This window comes from Salvelinus namaycush, unplaced genomic scaffold (assembly GCF_016432855.1).
Source record: "Salvelinus namaycush isolate Seneca unplaced genomic scaffold, SaNama_1.0 Scaffold2102, whole genome shotgun sequence".
NCBI lineage: Eukaryota > Metazoa > Chordata > Actinopteri > Salmoniformes > Salmonidae > Salvelinus > Salvelinus namaycush.
In genome coordinates this window covers 20,202-40,712 of record NW_024058901.1, presented here as the reverse complement: position 1 = coordinate 40,712, position 20,511 = coordinate 20,202, and the positions used below count along the sequence as shown (strand labels likewise).

General features: G+C 47.4%; 1 protein-coding gene across 1 annotated transcript in view; it reads left to right on the top strand.

Moving 5' to 3' along the window:
• Positions 1-1,154: 1,154 nt before the first annotated feature.
• LOC120038216 (fibroblast growth factor 16) overlaps positions 1,155-20,511 on the top strand; it is a gene marked incomplete at its 5' end in the record, with an annotated part of 30,708 nt that continues 11,351 nt past the window's right edge. Inside the window, 2 exons of the mRNA XM_038984073.1 lie at positions 1,155-1,178; positions 1,929-2,033. Coding sequence (XP_038840001.1) covers positions 1,155-1,178; positions 1,929-2,033 — 129 coding nt within the window. The remainder of the gene's footprint in view (positions 1,179-1,928; positions 2,034-20,511) is intronic.

Below are 20,511 nucleotides of genomic sequence, written 5' to 3'. Positions count from 1 at the left end.
GACGCACCTCATAGAGAGAAACATCTAGAACGAGTGGGACGCACCTCATAGAGAGAAACATCTAGAACGAGTGGGACGCACCTCATAGAGAGAAACGTCTAGAACGAGTGGGACGCACCTCATAGAGAGAAACGTCTAGAACGAGTGGGACTCACCTCATAGAGAGAAACATCTAGAACGAGTGGGACGCACCTCATGGAGAGAAACATCTAGAACGAGTGGGACGCACCTCATAGAGAGAAACATCTAGAACGAGTGGGACGCACCTCATGGAGAGAAACATCTAGAACGAGTGGGACGCACCTCATGGAGAGAAACATCTAGAACGAGTGGGACGCACCTCATAGAGAGAAACATCTAGAACAAGTGGGACGCACCTCATGGAGAGAAACATCTAGAACGAGTGGGACGCACCTCATGGAGAGAAACATCTAGAACGAGTGGGACGCACCTCATGGAGAGAAACATCTAGAACGAGTGGGACGCACCTCATAGAGAGAAACATCTAGAACAAGTGGGACGCACCTCATGGAGAGAAACATCTAGAACGAGTGGGACGCACCTCATAGAGAGAAACATCTAGAACAAGTGGGACGCACCTCATAGAGAGAAACATCTAGAACGAGTGAGACGCACCTCATAGAGGTCACCACCGATAAATCCACGATAATCGAGAATTTCAATAAGCATTTCTCTATGGCTGGCCATGCTTTCCTCCTGGCTCCCCCAACCCTGGCCAACAGCTCTGCACCCCCCGCAGCTACTTGCCAAGCCTCCCCAGCTTCTCCTTCACCCAAATCCAGATCGCAGATGTTCTGAAAGAGCTGCAAAACCTGGACCCGTACAAATCAGCTGGGCTAGACAATCTGGACCCTCTCGTTCTAAAATTATCCGCCGCCATTGTTGCAACCCCTATTACCAGTCTGTTCAACCTCTCTTTTGTATCGTCCGGGGGTGACACTCTAGAGGGGGGGGGGTGACATTCTAGACCCAAACTGTTACAGACCTATATCCATCCTGCCCTGCCTTTCTAAAGTCTTTGAAAGCCAAGTCAATTAACAGATCACTGACCATTTCGAATCCCACCGTACCTTCTCCGCTGTGCAATCCGGTTTCCGAGCCGGTCACGGGTGCACCTCAGCCACGCTCAAGGTACTAAACGATATCATAACCGCCATCGATAAAAGACAGTACTGTGCAGCCGTATTCATCGACCTGGCCAAGGCTTTCGACTCTGTCAATCGCCGTATTCTTATCGGCAGACTCAATAGCCTTGGTTTCTCAAATGACTGCCTCGCCTGGTTCATCAACTACTTCGCAGACAGAGTTCAGTGTGTCAAATCGGAGGGCATGTTGTCCGGACCTCTCGTAGTCTCTATGGGGGTGCCACAGGGTTCAATTCTCGGGCCGACTCTTTTCTCTGTATATATCAATGATGTCGCTCTTGCTGTTGGTGATTCTCTGATCCACCTCTACGCAGACGACACCATTCTGTATACATCTGGCCCTTCCTTGGACACTGTGTTAACTAACCTCCAAACGAGCTTCAATGCCATACAACACTCCTTCCGTGGCCTCCAACTGCTCTTAAACGCTAGTAAAACCAAATGCATGCTTTTCAGCCGTTTGCTGCCCACACCTGCCCGCCCGACTAGCATCACTACTTTGGACGGTTCTAACTTAAAATATGTGGACAATACTCTCCAGGTATCCTAGAGTTCATCAGTCTGGCTGTAAGGCTGGTCTATATCTCTGACAGGTGTTGTCTCTGTCCTCTCCAGGTATCCTAGAGTTCATCAGTCTGGCTGTAGGGCTGGTCTATATCTCTGACAGGTGTTGTCTCTGTCCTCTCCAGGTATCCTAGAGTTCATCAGTCTGGCTGTAGGGCTGGTCTATATCTCTGACAGGTGTTGTCTCTGTCCTCTCCAGGTATCCTAGAGTTCATCAGTCTGGCTGTAGGGCTGGTCAGTATTAGAGGAGTGGATGCAGGACTCTACCTGGGCATGAACGAGAGAGGAGAGCTCTATGGGTCGGTAAGTTAAACACTCCTCCTCTCCTCTTCCCGCCTCTACATATTCTCTCCCCTCCTCCCTCCTATCCTCTCCTCTCGCCTCTCCTCGCCTCCCTCCTCCCTCCCTCCTATCCTCTCCTCCCTCCTCTCCTCCCCTCCTCTCTCTTCCCTCCTCCCTCCCTCCCTCTCTCCTATCCTCTCCTCCCTCCTCTCCTCTCTCCTATCCTCTCCTCTCTTCTCCTCTACTCCCTCCTGTCCTCCTCTCCTCCCTCCTCTCCTCCCTCCCTCCTCTCCTCTCCTCCCCTCCATCCCTCCTGTCCTCCTCATCTCCTCTCCCATCCTTCCTCTACTCCCTCTTCAACTCTACACCCTTTCTCTTCTCCCTCCTCTCCTCCCTCCCCTCCTCTCCCCTCCTCTCCTCCCTCCCCTCCTCTCCCCTCCTTCCTATCCTCTCCTCTCTTCTCCTCTACTCCCTCCTGTCCTCCTCTCCTCCCTCCTCTCCTCCCTCCCTCCTCTCCTCTCCTCCCCTCCCTCCCTCCTGTCATCCTCATCTCCCCTCCCTCCCTCCCTCCTGTCCTCCTCATCTCCTCTCCCATCCTTCCTCTACTCCCTCTTCAACTCTACACCCTTTCTCTTCTCCCTCCTCTCCTCCCTCTCCTCCCTCCCCTCCTCTCCCCTCCTTCCTCTCCTCTCCTCCATAGCCGAGGGAAGATGTTTTGAGTTGGGGGTGCTGGGGTGGGGGGGTAGAATCATAAAACATTGCATGCATCTATGATTGAATTTGCGTAGCGGCATCAGTTGAGCAAACACGGTTTTAGGACTTCCACACATTTTCTTGTAGCAGATTCTGGAATCGTTTTCTATGTCACATACATGATAGAAGAATTTAGCATAATATTTGTTATACCCCACAAATAGACAAAGTCAGGTTACTGTGCAAGGTAGGATGCAATGTTGTTACTTTATTTGTATCATTAATTTTCTCATTACTATTGGTGTTGTTACTTTAGGCTTATTTAAACCAGTTCTTTAAATATTTAAAACGTGTCCTCCCATTAGACCTTCTGCCGGGCCGGTCCTCCCATTAGACCTTCTGCAGGGCCGGTCCTCCCATTAGATCTTCTGCAGGGCCGGTCCACCCATTAGACCTTCTGCAGGGCCGGTCCGCCCATTAGACCTTCTGCCGGGCCGGTCCTCCCATTAGACCTTCTGCAGGGCCGGTCCTCCCCTTCTGCAGGGCCGGTCCTCCCATTAGACCTTCTGCAGGGCCGGTCCTCCCATTAGGCCTTCTGCAGGGCCGGTCCTCCCATTAGACCTTCTGCCGGGCCGGTCCTCCCATTAGACCTTCTGCAGGGCCGGTCCACCCATTAGACCTTCTGCAGGGCTGGTCCTCCCATTAGACCTTCTGCAGGGCCGGTCCTCCCATTAGACCTTCTGCAGGGCCGGTCCTCCCCTTCTGCAGGGCCGGTCCTCCCATTAGACCTTCTGCAGGGCCGGTCCTCCCATTAGGCCTTCTGCAGGGCCGGTCCTCCCATTAGGCCTTCTGCAGGACTGGTCCTCCCATTAGACCTTCTGCAGGGCCGGTCCGCCCATTAGACCTTCTGCAGGGCCGGTCCTCCCATTAGACCTTCTGCAGGGCCGGTCCGTCCATTAGACCTTCTGCAGGGCCGGTCCTCCCATTAGGACTTCTGCAGGGCCGGTCCTCCCATTAGAAATTCTGCAGGGCCGGTCCTCCCATTAGGACTTCTGCAGGGCCGGTCCTCCCATTAGGCCTTCTGCAGGGCCGGTCCTCCCATTAGGACTTCTGCAGGGCCGGTCCTCCCATTAGGCCTTCTGCAGGGCCGGTCCTCCCATTAGGCCTTCTGCAGGGCCGGTCCTCCCATTAGGACTTCTGCAGGGCCGGTCCTCCCATTAGGCCTTCTGCAGGGCCGGTCCTCCCATTAGGACTTCTGCAGGGCCGACCCTCCCATTAGACCTTCTGCAGGGCCGGTCCTCCCATTAGGACTTCTGCAGGGCCGGTCCTCCCATTAGACCTTCTGCAGGGCCGGTCCTCCCATTAGGACTTCTGCAGGGCCGGTCCTCCCATTAGGCCTTCTGCAGGGCCGGTCCTCCCATTAGACCTTCTGCGGGGCCGGTCCTCCCATTAGACCTTCTGCAGGGCCGGTCCTCCCATCATACCTTCTGCAGGGCCGGTCCTCCCATTAGACCTTCTGCAGGGCCGGTCCTCCCATCAGACCTTCTGCAGGGCCGGTCCGCCCATTAGACCTTCTGCAGGGCCGGTATTGCAGGCTACAGTCCAGTATTGAGGGTTGACACTGCAGGCTACAGTCCAGTGTTACAGGCTGACACTGCAGGCTACAGTCCAGTATTACGGGCTGACACTGCAGGCTACAGTCCAGTATTGTGGGCTGACACTGCAGGCTACAGTCCAGTATTGTGGGCTGACACTGCAGGCTACTGTCCCGTATTACGGGCTGACACTGCAGGCTACAGTCCAGTATTGTGGGTTGACACTGCAGGCTACAGTCCAGTATTACGGGCTGACACTGCAGGCTACAGTCCAGTATTGTGGGCTGACACTGCAGGCTACAGTCCAGTATTGTGGGCTGACACTGCAGGCTACAGTCCAGTATTGTGGGCTGACACTGCAGGCTACTGTCCCGTATTACGGGCTGACACTGCAGGCTACAGTCCAGTATTGTGGGTTGACACTGCAGGCTACAGTCCAGTATTGCGGGCTGACACTGCAGGCTACAGTCCAGTATTGTGGGCTGACACTGCAGGCTACAGTCCAGTATTGTGGGCTGACACTGCAGGCTACTGTCCCGTATTACGGGCTGACACTGCAGGCTACTGTCCAGTATTACGGGCTGACACTGCAGGCTACTGTCCCGTATTACGGGCTGACACTGCAGGCTACTGTCCAGTATTGTGGGCTGACACTGCAGGCTACAGTCCAGTATTGTGGGCTGACACTGCAGGCTACAGTCCAGTATTGTGGGCTGACACTGCAGGCTACAGTCCAGTATTGTGGGCTGACACTGCAGGCTACAGTCCAGTATTGTGGGTTGACACTGCAGGCTACAGTCCAGTATTGTGGGCTGACACTGCAGGCTACAGTCCAGTATTGTGGGCTGACACTGCAGGCTACAGTCCCGTATTACGGGCTGACACTGCAGGCTACAGTCCAGTATTGTGGGCTGACACTGCAGGCTACTGTCCAGTATTACGGGCTGACACTGCAGGCTACAGTCCAGTATTGTGGGCTGACACTGCAGGCTACAGTCCAGTATTGTGGGCTGACACTGCAGGCTACAGTCCAGTATTGTGGGCTGACACTGCAGGCTACAGTCCAGTATTGTGGGCTGGACTGTCAAACAACGTTTATAATCAAACCTTAGGTACCCTAATACGTAAATAAACGATAAAATTTCAGATGGAGAATCGTTATTGTCTTTACCAGAGAAAAATACCAAAGAACCGTTCTCTTCCACGCGCTTGGAAACACTATAGCCAAAATGGGAGCCACCTAGAAAAACTACAATTTCTGGCTCATTTTTCCAAAAACCAGCCTGAAACTCTTTCTAAAGACCCTTGACATCTAGTGGAAGCCCTAGGAACTGCAATCTGGGAGGACTTGGCCTTATAATAAAAGTGATAGCCATTGAAAATAGGGGTAGGCAGTTGATTTAATTTTTTGGGATAGTTTGTCCTCGGGGTTTCGCCTACCATATCCGTTCTGTTATACTCACAGACATAATTGTAACAGTTTTAGAAACTTTAGAGTGTGTTTTCTATCATAATCTACCAATTATATGCATATCCTAGCTTCTGGGCCTGAGTAACAGGCAGTTTACTTTGGGCATGCTTTTCATCCGGACGTCAAAATACTGCCCCCTACCCAAGAGAGTTTAAAGAGCTCAGCCATGTGCTTCTTGTCAGTAACAACCACATCATCAACATGAAGGGACACGGGCAGCTGTGAGGAGGAGGGTTTATTCTCCAGGTGTTTAACTGTTTTCAGAACTTCTTGGGGTTAGACCCACAGAGAGAGAACTGCTCCTTAAAGTAACTAACTTTGGCCTTCCGGATAGCCTGGGTGCACTTATTTCTCATTTGCCTGAACGAGAGCCATGAGTATGTGTGTGCCGAGCCTTTCGCCAAATGCAATTCTTTAGGTGGGGTAACTCTGCAAGATCACGGTCGAACCAGGAACCTGTTTTTAATTCTCATTTTCTTTATGGGGGCGTGTTTGTTAACAATACCACTGAAAATATCAAAAAAGAAGGTCCAAGCGTCTTCGACAGAGGGGATCAAGCTGATTCTATATATCTATACCATTTTACAGAGGCCAGATCATGAAGGAGGGCTTGCTCATTAAAAGTGTTTTAGCAAGCGTCTATGACAAATCTTGACAGGTTGTTTCACTGAGCAGCCATTACAAACACAGGCTGTAAAACAGTGATCACTAAGGTCATTAGAGAAAACACCAGACTGAATAACAAGACAAACACAACTGATTTATACAAACAAAATGCATCAAAATATTTACAAACATAATGAGAATAATCATGAAAGATAAGAAGTGAAGACCTGGAGATCCTGAACATTAAATGATGTTATAGTCAGTCTGTGATTAAAGTCTGTTGTGGTTTCTTGATGGTTCAGGCTGCATGGAGGAGAATAAAATAATAATGACATGTAATAGGCTGTTATAATGACATGTTATAGGCTGTTATAATGACATGTTATAGGCTGTTATAATGACATGTTATAGGCTGTTATAATGACATGTTATAGGCTGTTATAATGACATGTTATAGGCTGTTATAATGACATGTCATAGGCTGTTATAATGACATGTTATAGGTTGTTATAATGACATGTTATAGGCTGTTATAATGACATGTTATAGGCTGTTATAATGACATGTCATAGGCTGTTATAATGACATGTTATAGGCTGTTATAATGACATGTTATAGGCTGTTATAATGACATGTCATATGCTGTTATAATGACATGTTATAGGCTGTTATAATGACATGTCATAGGCTGTTATAATGACATGTTATAGGCTGTTATAATGACATGTTATAGGCTGTTATAATGACATGTCATAGGCTGTTATAATGACATGTTATAGGCTGTTATAATGACATGTTATAGGCTGTCATAATGACATGTTATAGGCTGTTATAATGACATGTCATATGTTATTGGCTGTTATAATGACATGTTATAGGCTGTTATAATGACATGTTATTGGCAGTTTTAATGACATGTTATAGGCTGTTATAATGACATGTTATTGGCTGTTTAAATGACATGTCATATGTTATTGGCTGTTATAATGACATGTTATAGGCTGTTATAATGACATGTTATAGGCTGTTATAATGACATGTAAATGTGTCTCATTTGGCCATTTTCCCTGGTTTAATGAAGGTGCTGGCTGCATGGATGGTCACCCTAATGGTTTAGGCATATGGATGGCCGTTTTTTTTAATCTTCCCAGTCACTTGTCCGGGCGCCAAATGTTCCGAACGTTAACCCTGATATTCAATATACACTGAGTGTACAAAACATTATGAACACCTGCTCTTTCCATGACAGACTGACCAGGTGAATCCAGGTGAAAGATATGATCCCTTATTGATGTCACTTGTTAAATCCACTTCAATCAGTGTAGATGAAGGGGAGGAGACGGGTTAAAGAAGGATTCATACGAAGAGGAGGAGTAGTGATTCGACCAAAATGCAGCGGGTTGTGAATACATAATGATTTATTAAAGCAAACGACGAAACACGAAAACAAACACTTGGAAGGATACAAAATAACAAAAACGAATGTAGACTGACCTAAACCATGAGAACTTACATATAACACGAAGCACGTAGGAACAGGTACAGACTATAACAAACGAACGAACAAACGCTACAGTCCCGTGTGGTGCGCAGACACAGACACGGACGACAATCACCCACAAACAAACAGTGAGAACAACCTACCTTAATATGACTCTCAATCAGAGGAAACGTCAAACACCTGCCTCTAATTGAGAGCCATACCAGGCAACCCAAAACCAACATAGAAACAGAAAACATAGACTGCCCACCCAAAACTCACGCCCTGACCAATAAACACATACCAAACAACAGAAAACAGGTCAGGAACGTGACAGAACCCCCCCCTCAAGGTGCGAACTCCGGGCGCACCCCTACAACTCAAGGGGAGGGTCTGGGTGGGCATCTGTCCGCGGTGGCGGCTCCGGCGGTGGACGAGGACACCACTCCACCACTGTCTTTGTCCCCCTCCTTAGCGTCCTTTGAGTGGCGACCCTCGCCCCCGACCATGGTCCAGGAACCTTCACTAAGGCCCCTCCTACATAGAGGAGACAGCTCAGGACAGAGAGGTAGCTCAGGACAGAGAGGTAGCTCAGGACAGAGAGGTAGCTCAGGACAGAGAGGTAGCTCAGGACAGAGAGGTAGCTCCGGACAGAGAGGTAGCTCCGGACAGAGAGGTAGCTTAGGACAGAGGGACAACTCTGTACTAATGGCAGCTCCGGACTGAGTGGCAGCTCCGGACTGGGTGGCAGCTCCGGACTGGGTGGCAGCTCCGGACTGAGTGGCAGCTCCGGACTGAGTGGCAGCTCCGGACTGAGTGGCAGCTCCGGACTGAGTGGCAGCTCCGGACTGAGTGGCAGCTCATGACTGAGTGGTAGCTCATGACTGGAGGGCAGCTCATGACTGTAGGGCAGCTCATGACTGTAGGGCAGCTCATGACTGTAGGGCAGCTCATGACTGGAGGGCAGCTCATGACTGGAGGGCAGCTCATGACTGTAGGGCAGCTCATGACTGGAGGGCAGCTCATGACTGGAGGGCAGCTCATGACTGGAGGGCAGCTCATGACTGAAGGGCAGCTCATGACTGAAGGGCAGCTCATGACTGTAGGGCAGCTCATGACTGTAGGGCAGCTCCTGACTGTAGGGCAGCTCCTGACTGTCTGGCGGTTCTGGCAGCTCCTGACTGGCTGGCGGCTCTGGCAGCTCCTGACTGGCTGGCGGCTCTGGCAGCTCCTGACTGGCTGGCGGCTCTGGCAGCTCCTGACTGGCTGGCGGCTCTGGCAGCTCCTGACTGGCTGGCGGCTCTGGCAGCTCCTGACTGACGGACGGCTCTAGCGGCTCCTGACTGACGGACGGCTCTAATGGCTCGGGCCAGACGGGCGGCTCTAATGGCTCGGGGCAGACGGATGGCTCAGAAGGCGCTGGGCAGACGGATGGCTCAGACGGCGTTGGGCAGACGGATGGCTCAGACGGCATTGGGCAGACGGATGGCTCAGACGGCGCTGGGCAGACAGATGGCTCAGACGGCGCTGGGCAGACAGATGGCTCAGACGGCGCTGGGCAGACAGATGGCTCAGACGGTGCTGGGCAGACAGATGGCTCAGACGGTGCTGGGCAGACTAACAGTGCAGGCGGCGTTGGGCAGACAGCCGACTCTGACCTGCTGAGGCGCACAGTAGGCCTGGTGCGTGGTGCCGAAACTGGAGGCACTGAGCTTGAGACACGCACCACAGGGAGAGTGCGTGGAGGAGGACCAGGGCTCTGGAGACGCACTGGAAGCCTGGTGCGTGGTGTAGGCACTGGTGGTACTGAGCTGGGGCGGGAAGGTGGCGCCGGATATACCGGACCGTGCAGGCGTACTGGCTCCCTTGAGCACTTAGCCTGCCCAACCTTACCTGGTTGCATGCTCCCCGTAGCCCGTCCAGTGCGGGGAGGTGGAATAACCCGCACTGGGCTGTGTTGGCGAACCGGGGACACCATGCGTAAGGCTGGTGCCATGTACACCGGCCCGAGGAGACGTACTGGAGGCCAGATATGTTGAGCCGGCTTCATGGCACTTGGCTCAATGCTCACTCTAGCCCGGCTAGTGCGGGGAGGTGGAATAACCCGCACCGGGCTATGAACACGTACAGGAGACACCATGCGCTCTACTGCGTAACACGGTGTCTGCCCGTACTCTCGCTCTCCACGGTAAGCCCGGGAAGTTGGCGCAGGTCTCCTACCTGACTTCGCCACACTACCCTTTAGCCCCCCCCCAAGAAATTTTTGGGTTGTACTTGCGGGCTTCCAGCCTTGCTTCCGTGCTGCCTCCTCATATCGTCGCCTCTCCGCTTTAGATGCCTCCAGCTCCGCCTTGGGACGGCGACACTCCTCTGGCTCTGCCCAGGGTCCTTCTCCGTCCAGAATCTCTTCCCATGTCCAATCCTCCTTGACCCACTGCTGCTGTCGTTGCTGTCCGTTAACCCGCTGCTTGATCTGGGTTTGGTGGGTGATTCTGTAACGGCATTCCTCCTCCTCTTCATACGAAGAGGAGGAGTAGTGATTCGACCAAAATGCAGCGGGTTGTGAATACATAATGATTTATTAAAGCAAACGACGAAACACGAAAACAAACACTTGGAAGGATTACAAAATAACAAAAACGAATGTAGACTGACCTAAACCATGAGAACTTACATATAACACGAAGCACGTAGGAACAGGTACAGACTATAACAAACGCTACAGTCCCGTGTGGTGCGCAGACACAGACACGGACGACAATCACCCACAAACAAACAGTGAGAACAACCTACCTTAATATGACTCTCAATCAGAGGAAACGTCAAACACCTGCCTCTAATTGAGAGCCATACCAGGCAACCCAAAACCAACATAGAAACAGAAAACATAGACTGCCCACCCAAAACTCACGCCCTGACCAATAAACACATACCAAACAACAGAAAACAGGTCAGGAACGTGACAATAATCTCCTCTATAATCTCCTCTATAATCTCCTCTATGCTCTCCTCTATAATCTCCTCTATAATATCCTCTATAATCTCCTATAAATTCCTATAATCTATTCTATAATCTCCTCTATGCTCTCCTCTATAATCTCTTATAATCTATTCTAGAATCTCCTCTAGAATCTCCTCTAGAATCTCCTCTAGAATCTCCTCTAGAATCTCCTCTATAATCTCCTCTATGATCTCTTCTGTGATCTGCTCTATAATCTCATCTATGATCCCCTCTATGCTCTCCTCTATGCTCTCTATAATCTTCTCTATAATCTCCTCTAATCTTCTCTATGCTCTCTATAATCTCCTCTATAATCTCCTCTATAATTTCCTCTATGCTCTATTATATGCTCTCTTCTATGCTCTCCTCTATAATCTCCTCTATGCTCTCCTCTAAACTCTCTATAATCTATTCTATAATCTCCTCTAAACTCCTCTATAATCTCCTCTATAATCTCCTCTATGCTCTCCTCTATAATCTCCTCTATGCTCTCCTCTATAATCTATTATATGCTCTCCTCTATAATCTCCTCTATGCTCTCCTCTATAATCTATTCTATGCTCTCCTCTATAATCTCCTCTATAATCTGCTCTATAATCTATTCTATGCTCTCCTCTATAATCTATTCTATGCTCTCCTCTATAATCTCCTCTATGCTCTCCTCTATAATCTATTCTATGCTCTCCTCTATAATCTCCTCTATGCTCTCCTCTATAATCTATTCTATGCTCTCCTCTATAATCTCCTCTATGCTCTCCTCTATAATCTCCTCTATAATCTCCTCTATGCTCTTCTCTATAATCTCCTCTATGATCTCCTCTATAATCTATTCTATGCTCTCCTCTATAATCTCCTCTATGCTCTCCTCTATAATCTATTCTATGCTCTCCTCTATAATCTCCTCTATGCTCTCCTCTATAATCTATTCTATGCTCTCCTCTATAATCTCCTCTATGCTCTCCTCTATAATCTATTCTATGCTCTCCTCTATAATCTCCTCTATGCTCTCCTCTATAATCTCCTCTATGCTCTCCTCTATAATCTATTCTATGCTCTCCTCTATAATCTCCTCTATGCTCTCCTCTATAATCTATTCTATGCTCTCCTCTATAATCTCCTCTATGCTCTCCTCTATAATCTATTCTATGCTCTCCTCTATAATCTACTCTATAATCTACTCTACAATCTACTCTATAATCTCCTCTATAATCTCCTCTATGCTCTCCTCTATAATCTATTCTATGCTCTCCTCTATAATCTCCTCTATGCTCTCCTCTATAATCTATTCTATGCTCTCCTCTATAATCTCCTCTATGCTCTCCTCTATAATCTATTCTATGCTCTCCTCTATAATCTCCTCTATGCTCTCCTCTATAATCTATTCTATGCTCTCCTCTATAATCTATTCTATGCTCTCCTCTATAATCTCCTCTATGCTCTCCTCTATAATCTATTCTATGCTCTCCTCTATAATCTATTCTATGCTCTCCTCTATAATCTCCTCTATGCTCTCCTCTATAATCTATTCTATGCTCTCCTCTATAATCTATTCTATGCTCTCCTCTATAATCTATTCTATGCTCTCCTCTATAATCTCCTCTATGCTCTCCTCTATAATCTATTCTATGCTCTCCTCTATAATCTCCTCTATGCTCTCCTCTATAATCTATTCTATGCTCTCCTCTATAATCTCCTCTATAATCTCCTCTATAATCTCCTCTATAATCTCCTCTATAATCTCCTCTATGCTCTCCTCTATAATCTATTCTATGCTCTCCTCTATAATCTCCTCTATGCTCTCCTCTATAATCTCCTCTATGCTCTCCTCTATAATCTATTCTATGCTCTCCTCTATAATCTCCTCTATGCTCTCCTCTATAATCTATTCTATGCTCTCCTCTATAATCTCCTCTATGCTCTCCTCTATGCTCTCCTCTATAATCTCCTCTATAATCTACTCTATAATCTCCTCTATAATCTCCTCTATAATCTCCTCTATGCTCTCCTCTATAATCTATTCTATGCTCTCCTCTATAATCTATTCTATGCTCTCCTCTATAATCTCCTCTATGCTCTCCTCTATAATCTATTCTATGCTCTCCTCTATAATCTCCTCTATGCTCTCCTCTATAATCTATTCTATGCTCTCCTCTATAATCTCCTCTATGCTCTCCTCTATAATCTATTCTATGCTCTCCTCTATAATCTCCTCTATGCTCTCCTCTATAATCTATTCTATGCTCTCCTCTATAATCTCCTCTATGCTCTCCTCTATAAGCTATGCTATGCTCTCCTCTATAATCTCCTCTATGCTCTCCTCTATAATCTATTCTATGCTCTCCTCTATAATCTCCTCTATGCTCTCCTCTATAATCTATTCTATGCTCTCCTCTATAATCTCCTCTATGCTCTCCTCTATAATCTCCTCTATGCTCTCCTCTATAATCTATTCTATGCTCTCCTCTATAATCTCCTCTATGCTCTCCTCTATAATCTATTCTATGCTCTCCTCTATAATCTCCTCTATGCTCTCCTCTATAATCTATTCTATGCTCTCCTCTATAATCTCCTCTATGCTCTCCTCTATAATCTCCTCTATGCTCTCCTCTATAATCTATTCTATGCTCTCCTCTATAATCTCCTCTATGCTCTCCTCTATAATATATTCTATGCTCTCTTCTATAATCTACTCTATGCTCTCCTCTATAATCTACTCTATAATCTCCTCTATAATCTCCTCTATAATCTCCTCTATAATCTCCTCTATAATCTCCTCTTATCTCTCCTCAACCCCTCCACTTCTACTCACCTCACCCCGCCCCTCTCGTCCTCCCTCCAACTCTACTCACCTCACCCCACCCCTCTCCTCTACCCCTCCACCTCTACTCACCCCTCTCCTCTACCCCTCCACCTCTACTCACCCCTCTCCTCTACCCCTCCACCTCTACTCACCTCATCCCTCTACCCCTCCACCTCTACTCACCCCTCTCCTCTACCCCTCCACCTCTACTCACCCCACCCCTCTACCCCTCCACCTCTACTCACCCCACCCCTCTACTCACCTCACCCCTCTCCTCTACCCCTCCTCTACTCACCCCTCTCCTCTACCCCTCCACCTCACCCCTCTCCTCTACCCCTCCACCTCTACTCACCTCACCCCTCTCCCCCTCCTCCTCTACACACCTCACCCCTCCACCTCTACTCACCCCTCTTCTCTACCCCTCCTCCTCTACACACCTCACCCCTCTACCCCTCCCCCTCTACTCACCCCACCCCTCTCCCCCTCCTCCTCTACACACCTCATCCCTCTACCCCTCCACCTCTACTCACCCCTCTCCTCTACCCCTCCACCTCTACTCACCCCACCCCTCTACCCCTCCCCCTCTACTCAACTCACCCCTCTCCTCTACCCCTCCTCCTCTACTCACCCCTCTCCTCTCCCCCTCCACCTCACCCTGCAGCTCAACAGGGAACATTATTGTCATACAACAGGGAACATTATTGTCATACAACAGGGAACATTCATCTCCAAACAGCCTTTAACATGTGTTGTTATACCTACATATTCGCATTGCATCAGGTTGGTCATATCATTCACCCTTAGTGTATAGTGGACCTGTAACAGGAACCCAGATGAGAGGTGATTATAGATACCATGGGGAACTATAGTGGACCTGTAACAGGAACCCAGATGAGGTGATTATAGATACCATGGGGAACTATAGTGGACCTGTAACAGGAACCCAGATGAGATGATTAAAGATACCATGTGGAACTATAGTGGACCTGTAACAGGAACCCAGATGAGGTGATTATAGATACCATGGGGAACTATAGTGGACCTGTAACAGGAACCCAGATGAGGTAATTATAGATACCATGGGGAACTATAGTGGACCTGTAACAGGAACCCAGATGAGAGGTGATTATAGATACCATGGGGAACTATAGTGGACCTGTAACAGGAACCCAGATGAGATGATTATAGATACCATGGGGAACTATAGTGGACCTGTAACAGGAACCCAGATGAGATGATTAAAGATACCATGGGGAACTATAGTGGACCTGTAACAGGAACCCAGATGAGATGATTAAAGATACCATGTGGAACTATAGTGGACCTGTAACAGGAACCCAGATGAGGTGATTATAGATACCATGGGGAACTATAGTGGACCTGTAACAGGAACCCAGATGAGATGATTATAGATACCATGTGGAACTATAGTGGACCTGTAACAGGAACCCAGATGAGAGGTGATTATAGATACCATGTGGAACTATAGTGGACCTGTAACAGGAACCCAGATGAGAGGTGATTATAGATACCATGGGGAACTATAGTGGACCTGTAACAGGAACCCAGATGAGAGGTGATTATAGATACCATGGGGAACTATAGTGGACCTGTAACAGGAACCCAGATGAGAGGTGATTATAGATACCATGGGGAACTATAGTGGACCTGTAACAGGAACCCAGATGAGATGATTATAGATACCATGGGGAACTATAGTGGACCTGTAACAGGAACCCAGATGAGATGATTAAAGATACCATGGGGAACTATAGTGGACCTGTAACAGGAACCCAGATGAGAGGTGATTATAGATACCATGGGGAACTATAGTGGACCTGTAACAGGAACCCAGATGAGATGATTATAGATACCATGGGGAACTATAGTGGACCTGTAACAGGAACCCAGATGAGATGATTAAAGATACCATGGGGAACTATAGTGGACCTGTAACAGGAACCCAGATGAGAGGTGATTATAGATACCATGTGGAACTATAGTGGACCTGTAACAGGAACCCAGATGAGAGGTGATTAAAGATACTGTGTGGAACTATAGTGGACCTCTGTGTTGTACAGGTTGTCATGGAAACAACTGGACCAGCGCAGAACAGAGAGGCGTGGTGTTTACCTCTCATGACTCTGGGCTTCTGAGAAATATCCTAAAGTCTTCCCAGGTCCCATAACTCATCCGTTCCCTGAGTTAGGACGAGATAGGAACCCCCTTCATTTAGATTTAGAGCCGTTAAAATATTTACATATTTTACCAAGTTCACTAAGTATACACAGTCAGGACTATTTGCAGGTGAACTCACAGGGTGTATGTGAGTTTGAGGTGGCCCTGATAGACGGTTTTTAAACATTTTGATACAGCTGAACTTTTGGTTTCAGATGAAAACTTTAAAGTGGCAATATGTACATTTCTGGGCGACCCAGTCCAATACACATAGAAATGTGAGTTATAGATCTGTCATTCTCATTGAAACCCAGTCTAAGAAGCGGTAGATCTGTTCTGTGTGTTATAGACCTGTCATTCTCATTGAAAGCCAGTCTAAGAAGCAGTAGATCTGTTCTATATGTTATAGATCTGTCATTCTCATTGAAAGCCAGTCTAAGAAGCAGTAGATCTGTTCTATATGTTATAGATCTGTCATTGTGATTGAAAGCCAGTCTAAGAAGCAGTAGATCTGTTCTATATGTTATAGATCTGTCATTCTCATTGAAAGCCAGTCTAAGAAGCAGTAGATCTGTTCTATATGTTATAGATCTGTCATTCTCATTGAAAGCCAGTCTAAGAAGAGGTAGATCTGTTCTATATGTTATAGATCTGTCATTCTCATTGAAAGCCAGTCTAAGAAGAGGTAGATCTGTTCTATGTGTTATGGATCTGACATTCTCACTGAAAGCCAGTCTGAGAAGCGGTAGATCTGTTCTATGTGTTATAGATCTGTCATTCTCATTGAAAGCCAGTCTAAGAAGCGGTAGATCTGTTCTATGTGTTATAGATCTGTCATTCTCATTGAAAGCCAGTCTAAGAAGCGGTAGATCTGTTCTATGTGTTATAGATCTGTCATTCTCATTGAAAGCCAGTCTAAGAAGCGGTAGATCTGTTCTATGAGTTATAGATCTGGCATTCTCATTGAAAGCCAGTCTAAGAAGCGGTAGATCTGTTCTATGTGTTATAGATCTGTCATTCTCATTGAAAGCCAGTCTAAGAAGAGGTAGATCTGTTCTATGTGTTATAAATCTGTCATTCTCATTGAAAGCCAGTCTAAGAAGCGGTAGATCTGTTCTATAAGTTATAGATCTGTCATTCTCATTGAAAGCCAGTCTAAGAAGCGGTAGATCTGTTCTATATGTTATAGATCTGTCATTCTCATTGAAAGCCAGTCTAAGAAGTGGTAGATCTGTTCTATGTGTTATAGATCTGTCATTCTCATTGAAAGCCAGTCTAAGAAGCAGTAGATCTGTTCTATGTGCACTATTTCTATGCTTCCCGTTCTTAAATGTCCCGTTCTTTTGTACACCAGACTCAAACAACTGAAAGAACAATGATTGAGTTTATGGAAAATATATTTCACTGGTTTAGATGGTACAATGATTCTCAGTGGTTTAGATGGTACAATGATTCTCAGTGGTTTAGATGGTACAATGATTCTCAGTGGTTTAGATGGTTCAATGATTCTCACTGGTTTAGATGGTACAATGATTCTCAGTGGTTTAGATGGTACAATGATTCTCACTGGTTTAGATGATACAATGATTCTCAGTGGTTTAGATGGTACAATGATTCTCACTGGTTTAGATGATACAATGATTCTCAGTGGTTTAGATGGTACAATGATTCTCAGTGGTTTAGATGGTACAATGATTCTCACTGGTTTAGATGGTACAATGATTCTCAGTGGTTTAGATGGTACAATGATTCTCAGTGGTTTAGATGGTACAATGATTCTCTCAGTGGTTTAGATGGTACAATGATTCTCACTAGTTTAGATGATACAATGATTCTCAGTGGTTTAGATGGTACAATGATTCTCACTGGTTTAGATGGTACAATGATTCTCAGTGGTTTAGATGGTACAATGATTCTCAGTGGTTTAGATGGTATAATGATTCTCTCACTGGTTTAGATGGGACAACACACTGAGAGAACAGCCAATAAGAGGGAGATTATTCCAGTGTGTGGGTGTGACCTGCTACCAGGTGTCTCAGGGACATACCTGGGGCCTCTAAGTCTCCATAGCAGGTCCTTTATGTTGGGGTTAACAACAGACAGACTGTCTCCATAGCAGGTCCTTTATGTTGGGGTTAACAACAGACAGACTGTCTCCATAGCAGGTCCTTTATGTTGGGGATAACAACAGACAGACTGTCTCCATAGCAGGTCCTTTATGTTGGGGTTAACAACAGACAGACTGTCTCCATAGCAGGTCCTTTATGTTGGGGATAACAACAGACAGACTGTCTCCATAGCAGGTCCTTTATGTTGGGGATAACAACAGACAGACTGTCTCCATAGCAGGTCCTTTATGTTGGGGTTAACAACAGACAGACTGTCTCCATAGCAGGTCCTTTATGTTGGGGATAACAACAGACAGACTGTCTCCATAGCAGGTCCTTTATGTTGGGGTTAACAACAGACAGACTGTCTCCATAGCAGGTCCTTTATGTTGGGGATAACAACAGACAGACTGTCTCCATAGCAGGTCCTTTATGTTGGGGATAACAACAGACAGACTGTCTCCTTAGCAGGTCCTTTATGTTGGGGATAACAACAGACAGACTGTCTCCATAGCAGGTCCTTTATGTTGGGGATAACAACAGACAGACTGTCTCCATAGCAGGTCCTTTATGTTGCGGATTATGTTACATTCTTAGCAATATACTGTATGTCAATGTCATTATTTGTCAACAGTTACAACACACCTACCTGATGTAACTAAAATGAGTTTCTCAAGACGATAGAGTTCTCTTTGAGATGCTCAGCTATACAGAATTAATAAATACTGATTATTTATGGGGTAGTAGACATGGTGGCGTAGCAGGAAGCTTGGAACAGACATGGGGGCGTAGCAGGAAGCTTGGAACAGACATGGTGGCGCAGCAGGAAGCTTGGAACAGACATGGGGGCGTAGCAGGAAGCTTGGAACAGACATGGTGGCGTAGCAGGAAGCTTGGAACAGACGTGGTGGCGTAGCAGGAAGCTTGGAACAGACGTGGTGGCGTAACAGGAAGCTTGGAACAGACATGGGGGCGTAGCAGGAAGCTTGGAACAGACATGGGGGCGTAGCAGGAAGCTTGGAACAGACATGGTGGCGTAGCAGGAAGCTTGGAACAGACATGGTGGCGTAGCAGGAAGCTTGGAACAGACGTGGTGGCGTAGCAGGAAGCTTGGAACAGACATGGTGGCGCAGCAGGAAGCTTGGAACAGACAGGGTGGCGTAGCAGGAAGCTTGGAACAGACGTGGTGGCGTAGCAGGAAGCTTGGAACAGACGTGGTGGCGTAGCAGGAAGCTTGGAACAGACATGGTGGCGCAGCAGGAAGCTTGGAACAGACATGGGGGCGTAGCAGGAAGCTTGGAACAGACGTGGTGGCGTAGCAGGAAGCTTGGAACAGACGTGGTGGCGTAACAGGAAGCTTGGAACAGACATGGTGGCGTAGCAGGACGCTTGGAACAGACATGGTGGCGTAGCAGGAAGCTTGGAACAGACATGGTGGCGTAGCAGGAAGCTTGGAACAGACGTGGGGGCGTAGCAGGAAGCTTGGAACAGACATGGTGGCGTAGCAGGAAGCTTGGAACAGACATGGTGGCGTAGCAGGAAGCTTGAAACAGACATGGTGGCGTAGCAGGAAGCTTGGCGTACCGTGAACCAAGAGGTTGAGTTGAAATCCCTCGGGAGGACATGTTGAATAATAATGACTGTATACATGAATCTGCACAATGTTGTCATGTATGTCAGATATGTACAGTTAGTTATCCCTGGACAACAGACAAAGAGTGATGAATGGTACGGTTAGTTGTCTCTGGACAACAGACAAAGAGTGATGAATTGTACGGTTAGTTATCCCTGGACAACAGACGAAGAGCGATGAATGGTATGGTTAATTGTCTCTGGACAACAGATGAAGAGCGATGAATGGATCAGTGGTTCACCAATCAGGGCCTTGATTGGCTTAGCAACAGTAACAGGATGTGATGTCTAATGCAAACAATTCTTTGAGACCATCCGGTGACATCCTGACAACTGATTCACGGAAAACTGGACAATGTTCTTGAAACGTGTCATAAAACATGAATGTAGGATATTCTGAGAACATGGTAACCACCTTCTGGTTATGTTCTGTTCAACATTAAGGGAATGTTGTCCAACTCTAACGCCAAAATGTGCTTGAAAAGGTTCTCAGAAAGTTTTTGTTGACATAGAATGTTCCCCCTAGCTGACGGAAAACTGGACACTCAAACGTCAGGGAAACATTACAAAAACGTTCTCTCGCCCTAGAATTGTTAGCTGGGTATGTGCCTGGCCTCCTGGTGTGTGTTTACAGACAACACCCCTCCACACAGCCCTGACCCCTAAACCCTAACCCCTAGCCCCTACATTCTAGCTCCTAACCCCTAGCCCCTAACCCCTAGCCCCTTACCCCTAACCCCTCCACATAGCCCTAAACCCTAGCCCCTAACCCCTAGCCCCTTACCCCTAACCCCTCCACACAGCCCTAACCCCTAGCTCCTAACCCCTAGCCCCTAAACCCTAACCCCTAGCTCCTAACCCCTAGCACCTAACCCCTAGCACCTAACCCCTAGCTCCTAACCCCTAGCACCTAACCCCTAGCTCCTAACCCCTAG